Here is a 6991-nt window from a genome sequence, read left to right as displayed (position 1 = left end):
CCCCCCCCCCCCCAACCCCACAGTTGATTGGCAGCAGGGCCTCACTGCTCACCTCTGATTGGCAGGGAAGTGAAAACTGCTTTTTTAAATATGCTGCAGCTTTGTCTCTTGCTGCTGATTTTGGTGGAGGCCTGAGTGGCCCCACCGCTTGCTGCTGGCTGAGCAGGAGACAAAAACTGCAGTGCATTTAAAACAGTGGTTTTCATCTCCCTGCTGACCATGGGTGAGCAGCAAGTGGCGGGGTCAGTGGGGCCACTCTACCAATCAGCTGCAGGGCGGGGTGGGGGAGGTGTGTAGGGGAAAGTGCAAGGTTAAAGGAGCCATGCAGCCCATTTCTAGTGCGAATTCCAGTGGTCCCTAGTAATGGCTAATGATTTAAAAAATAGTTAAAAATGTATTCTTCTTTACTTAGTGATCTAAAAGGAAGTGGGTAATGCTGTCTACCTACTACAAACAAAATTTACATATTATCTCAAAAATGCTTTCTATTGAATACAGTACAGTTAAGAACTATTACTAAAGCTTTTTTTCTTCAAGATACTAGAAAGACAGATCTAGCAACTTTCTTTAGAACAGCTTCCTACATGAGATGAGGTGGTAGAATATTCCTGCTTTGCCATCCGGAAGTCTGAGAACTTCCAGTCTCAAGTTTTGGGGGTTTTTTCATTTGTTTCTGGGTTTTTTTTAATGCAGAAACTGATTACTGTATTTTAAATGATTGGGGTTTTTTGTATGTAGTTTTTTCCATTGGTATAGAGAAGTAGTTTCATCTTTTAGATGAAGCAACCTGCAAACCCCTACTTTCTAGGGCAGTGATTCTCAGCTAGGTACCCTGGGGTTCCTTGAGATCCTTTCAAGGGTACCATGAAATGTTAGTACTGTGCAAACATTATTCACAAGATCAACCAGAGATTTCAAATAAAAATCCATAGTGTCAAACTTTCCGATCTGTTGTAGTCTTGCTGAGTTCTCAACAACAGACTTGCTCTGTTTTCCTATAGGGGGAAAAAAACATGCTTGTAAACTAAGCTAGCATTTTTTTCAAGGGATGCCTCAAGTCAAATGAGATTTAGAACCACTGTTCTAGGCCATCACAACCCCTCTTTCACTGGATGACCAGAAGTTGAGATGGCTTTGAAAGTTGCTTTTTAATGTTTGCTATAAATTTAGTAGGTAAGCTAGAGCAGGAGTTTTCAAAATTTTCATTGTGAAGCACCCCCTAGTCTTGATTACCTGACCTTATAATGATCAAATATAGTTCTTTGGGCAGTAGCAGAAGATAAAGACCTTAGTACCTTCACTTTAATTGTGTGTTTAGCAATATTTAGTATGGTTAATTAACAATTTCTGTTAATCTGTCCTGGTTTTTTGCTTCCTAATCCCTTGTCTGGTCCCCTTTTCCAGTCTTCATTTAAAGTTTCCTTGCAAATTCAGTTCTCTGGTTCTTGAGAGGTACTGCCCAACTGTCTTCTAGATGTCCCTGCTTCTGGAGAAAAAAAGCCTCTTGTCTTTGACTATGACTCTTGCGTAGTAGTAGTGGCCCCTAGAGGCTGGCTCTTCACTTCCTTTCCTGCTTACGTGCAACTAGATTATTCTTCCCAGAAGTTGCAGGTAGGGAGGTGGAGAGCTAATGCCTTGTTTTTGAACAAGTTCATTACTCCAACAGCTTCTCAGTTCTTTTTTTTGAATCTTTCTACCAGTACTAGACATCTGGAAGTATTGCCCTAGTCACTTAACCAGCATAAACAGTAACTGGTTTAAAAAGTCTGCAAAGTTGAGAATTCAGAAGTTAACAATACTGGACAGTTGGGTTCAGCCTAAATTCGGCCCTGTTGTGCACCTACAGTGTGATACAATCATAAATTGCATTGTTTTCCCTGTAGGATCTTTTTCTAATTCAAAGCATGGGCATGCACCAGAGCTATGAAGTAAGAAAGCCTGCCTGTAAGACTTCAGCCTATTTAGGATTGGTCTATTCTGGAATAGTTTTGCTTTCAGAATGCAAACTTGTGACTGGAGATAAAGTTGACGAGAGCTTTACTTTGAACACATTTGGTTGTATAAAAAGGGTGAAGACTGGCAGGGCCTTTGTGTCTCAGTTGAGTTTTAAAAATTAGTGGTTTTAAGGGAGTACCATAATATGTCAATAATCTCTCATTACAGGTGACAATTAGTATGCAGAGCATACTTTTCCCCTCTTTAATGAAGGAATATTCTTTTTTTTTCTCACTCCATCTGTTTCTTGGGTGTTTTCTGTCAAGATTGCTGACCTGCACTATTTGTTGTTTTTATTATTATTATTCATTACCCAGTTTGCTTTTAAGCCACAATTGTTTGGTGTTAACTTTTTTGGCTCCACATTTTTATGGATAATTTTTTTAATTGGAATTTGTTAAAATTTGCATCTAGTGAATAATGTGTTCCTTTGTAGTTCTGTCAGAAGAACTAATTTTTTTTAGGATGATGATGCATAAGCCCATTTTGTACAGTGAACTGTTTTTTGTGCAAATGTGGTTGCCATTTTTTACACTCATTTGCTTAGCTTATATAAAGGTGCATATCTGCCCTGCCTTCCGGCTGACTTAAAACTAACATAGCGAACTATCTCTATCTTCCCCCTCCTCTTGTCATAATTCACTGCCTTATGCATATCAGGTGGATATATATCCATAAAGTAGGTGGACAGTCTGCCCCTACTACTGCTAGTCGGAGAACACATGTTCAGTAATGGTTTGGGTCTTATTTTCAAGAATAATGTAAGCTTGCATTTATAAGACTAAGAGCCCTGGCAAACATTACTTCCATCAAGCAAAAGGCAGTACCACTCAAAGGAAACTTGTGCTGTGTGACCTGCTTCACATTCAGAGGCTAAGAAGGGGAGAAACAAGCACCATGGGAACTTGCTGTGCCAGCACTTACCCACAAGGGGAGCTAGAGAGTGGGGATGATGACTGCATTGTACACCTGGTGTCTTTCTGGAGATCATGATGAATCGAGACAAACTCTATCACTCTATATGTGGCATGCCACATGTTCAGATTTAAAGCTTGATAGGACATTTTTATTAGCTGGTTTCTACACTTTTTTTTCACGCAACAATTTATGGCTCATTGCCTAATTTTTTGGGATAACTATTTCTCTTGTGTATTGGGTCTAAATTTATTGTGCAATTAAACAATTTAATTTTAAAATGGATGTAACGAGGGTCAGGGGCCTTTAATAGTATTTTTCAAGTTAAGAACATTATCTTTTTAATACAACTTTTCATCCCTATTAACTAAATTTGTAACTTTCTGATGTTTTTACTAGGAAATTTAAAGAAGTGCAAACAGCTTCTTCAAAAAGCTGTTGAATGCTGTGCGGTTCCACCAGAGATGCTGGAAGTTGCTCTGCAAAATTTGTATTGTCAAAAACGGCAGCTGCTTTCAGATGAAGAGAAAGAGAACTTTGCAGGTCAGCATAGTTTGAGTATTTTAAACTTACTGAGTGTGTGTATGCATTTTATTTTCTGGTGATGCAATAGCAGTATAGAGTTGCAAGATTAAGGGGTTATAAGCTGATGGACTAAGATTTAAGATTTGTGTTCTGTTCTCAAATTTAGTCAGCTAGGCTTACGTAACTTTGGATAACTTGCTTAATCTACACTATAATTCTCCATTCCTTGTTGCCATCCGTGACATGGGAATAGTATTTTTCTAGCTCAGGTGATTTGAGGATAGAATTCATCAATGATACTGAGGCTGCAGATATAGCACACTTTTGAAGTGCTTCTCCAGAAGTATGAGCATCTTTATACTAGTATAAAAGGTGAGCATACAGACCTGTGTACCTGAAAAACCACTCTAAAACTGGACCAAAAGTGTACCAGGAGGAATTATTTTACACCTATATACTTGCTGCCATACAACTGTAATATGGGAGCTGGTCCGTTTTCAGGCATCATGACTGCTGATTGTTTTATGCTGGACCCATGGAAGTATCAATTGGTTATGAGACGATTTGGGATGTCAAAATATTTATGGTGTCTGGACCCTGACTATAGAACTTCTTACTAGAAGAGATAGGAATTATTACTAACTTAAATGTTCAGGATTAAAGTCTTCCCTATAGACTTGTCTTTCACTTCAGTAATTTTCATATGGTACAAACCAAACAGCTGGATCAAATAACCAGTACTCTGCACTGTGGAGTTAAGCCCCATAAGACCTAGATTGGAATGATCACAAACTAATTTAAAAACTGAATTTAATTTGTTTCCTGTGTCTGTACCCTATAAAGTTTTACTATGCACATCCGAGTGAATGGGGAAATGGGCACACTGGTATATGAGCATCATGTCTGTAGTTCTACTTAGTTTTCCACTTGGGGTGGTAGTCTGCTTACTGCAAACATTTTTGCTTGTGCTTCCATAATCTAGTGGCTAATGGAGGTACAGTAAAATCTGCACTATCTGGCATTTAAGTAACTGGAAATTCCATTGATTGGAATTTCTGGCCAGCTGCACGTGGAGGGCTGGGTGGGGGAAAGCTTGCATATACCAGTGGCTGCCACCATCCTGCACTGCCACTACTCTGCCAGCCCCCCCACACTCCATGTGCAGCCACCACCCTTCCCTTTTTCTCCATGTTATCTGAAAACCCCTGCTGGGTGTTTTCACATAACTGGAACTTTTGCATAACCGGCAATCCCCTTATCCAGCATCCCCAGCGTAACAGAGATTTTACTATACTTGTATTCAGAGAACTGGTTAGATGCCTATTCTGCATGCTGCAATAACTTTTGTTGCCGTACAAGGTGATTAACCCTAGTTATAGTGAAGATCATATGTCCACATCTTTGGCTATTACCGGAGTTGCGTTATTTTTAAATTAATGCATCATGTGATATTCGCAGAATAATTCACATTCATTTACTTACTTAGTGTCAGGCTCGCAAGAATCTGGACTACAAACCATGCTTGGAAGTTACAGGAGTAGGAAAAAAAGTGATTCTGGTGACATTTCTGGGAATTTCAGCAGACATTCTCTTGGGTAACCACTTATTCTTTTTATTCAAGGCTTTCTTCAACAGTGGCCAAGAATTATAGTTTGTGTTTTTTGTTTTTAGGGAGAACAACTCTCAAGAGCTGGATGCAGTCTTTGGTAGCCACAATCCCTTAAAGCAGTTAAACAAGCCTAATCAGGTGGAAACTTTTTGAATGCTTAAATTTAATGTTGCTTTCTTTGGTCCTCACATGTTGTGAAAGTTAATATTTCACATCTTGATAATTTCCTGTTTGTTTAAATATTTAGGTTGGCCCATTTGGGAGAGTTCCTATTAACTTAGTAACAGATGTTGATGATGTGAAGATGATGGAAGTTCCAGTTACAGCTAGTGTTACAAAGAGGTATAGTTAAGTACTTTCCTATGGCAGGACTAATTCTTTAAAGATAATGCTATTATAGGGTAATACAATGGAAAACCAGTATCTAGGGTGTAAAACTTGTTCTAAACTTGGGGGTATTTGGTGTCTTTTGTATTACTGAAAATCTCTTTAAGACTGCTGTCTTAACTCTTTACAAAAAGTTTGATTTGTCAAACTAGACATTGGATTTTTTGCTCGCTATAATCTGCCTGCCATTTGATAGCCAAAGGTAACTCTCGAGATCTTCAAGAGAAGACTGGATGTTCATCTTGCTGGGGTCACATGACCTCAGTTGTCTTTCCTGTCTAGTGTAGGGGGGCAAGACCCCATGATCTTGCGAGGTCCCCTCCAGCCCTTACAATCTATGAAACTTCTAGATTTGCCTAATTGTGGGTCTCAAAGATAAGATGCAAACAAGTTGGTTTTTTTTTCTTTCTATTTTATTTTGAGCAAATAATCTCTCATACAGCTTATACTACAGCTGTCAAAGGTGGTGGTAATCAGTCTTCATTTTTAATTTGTTTAAATGTTGAATAAAATGATGATATGGGTAACACAAGAAATATAAAATCACCTTGGGAATGGTGGTAAACTTGGTAGTCATACCTTTACAGTTATCCCTGTTGACACTGCATTTGTCACTAACTGTTAGCTAGTGTTACAAAGGGGGTACAGCTATGTCGGGGGCAGGCAAAATACAGCCCACGGGCCAGATCTGGCCTGCCAGGCCATTCTATCTAGACCGTGGGCCCCCTAAAAAAAGTAATATTAATCTGCCCCTGGCTGCCTGTCAAAGATGACAGGAGCCAGAGGCAGCAGGACGCAGGGAGAGCTGACAGCAGAACTAAATAGCCACAGTAGGCCTGGCCTGGCCCCACCCCCTGGCAGCCTTCCCCCACCCAGAGCCTCAGCCTGGGACTTTCTGCCTCCCTGCACCAAGGGAAATACAGATAAGAAGGAGGGGGGAGGGAGGCAGGGGAGGATTGTGGATGATTGCCGCAGTCCTCAGGACCAGCCAGGCCCAATCCTGTGGTCCTGGTGCTGCAGCTGGGAACCATGTGGTACTGGAGGCTGGCTGGCAGGCAGGCGGGGGGGCGAGTGGGGAAATGGCTGCAGTAGGAGGAAGGGCAGCAAGTGGGCATGCGGAGCACAGTGACAGCCAGGCAGGAATGTGGGGCCCGCGCTGGTGCCTCAGGCCCAGAGTGGGGCAGCAGGAGTGTGGGGCTGGGCTGCCAGGGATTCTGTGGAGCTGGGCTGGCTTCCTCTTCTCCCTGCTTGAGCAGAACAGCTCGGCTCCACAGAGCCTCTGGTAGCCCAGACCCCATGCTCCTGCCATCCCACTCTGGGGCCCACGCTGTTGCCTGGCTGTCACTACACTCCACATGCCCACGCACTGCCCCTTTTCCCCTACTTGCCACAGCCATTTTCCTGCTCTCCCCCTGCCCACCGTGCTTTGGCACCATGTGATTCCCAGGTGTAGCATTGGGACCGTAGAAGCAGCTGGGACGTGGTGCTGGAGCAGCCTGGGGGTGAAGAGGAGAAGGACGGGGAAGCAGCAGGAAAATGGCAGCACTGGCAGTTTGTGGG

At 41.9% G+C, this 6991-nt stretch overlaps 1 protein-coding gene across 1 annotated transcript in view; it reads left to right on the top strand.

Moving 5' to 3' along the window:
• The window catches only part of TTK (TTK protein kinase), an 81925-nt gene that overhangs the window by 29891 nt on the left and 45043 nt on the right, over window positions 1-6991 (top strand). The window contains 4 exon segments of the mRNA XM_019520440.1: window positions 3310-3453; window positions 4922-5030; window positions 5107-5182; window positions 5292-5386. Coding sequence (XP_019375985.1) covers window positions 3310-3453; window positions 4922-5030; window positions 5107-5182; window positions 5292-5386 — 424 coding nt within the window.

Source organism: Gavialis gangeticus, unplaced genomic scaffold (genome assembly GCF_001723915.1).
Source record: "Gavialis gangeticus isolate Ggan-Ray unplaced genomic scaffold, GavGan_comp1, whole genome shotgun sequence".
Taxonomy (NCBI): Eukaryota; Metazoa; Chordata; order Crocodylia; family Gavialidae; genus Gavialis; species Gavialis gangeticus.
The sequence above is the reverse complement of the archived record's forward strand: the minus strand, read 5'-3'. Positions and strand labels throughout refer to the sequence as shown.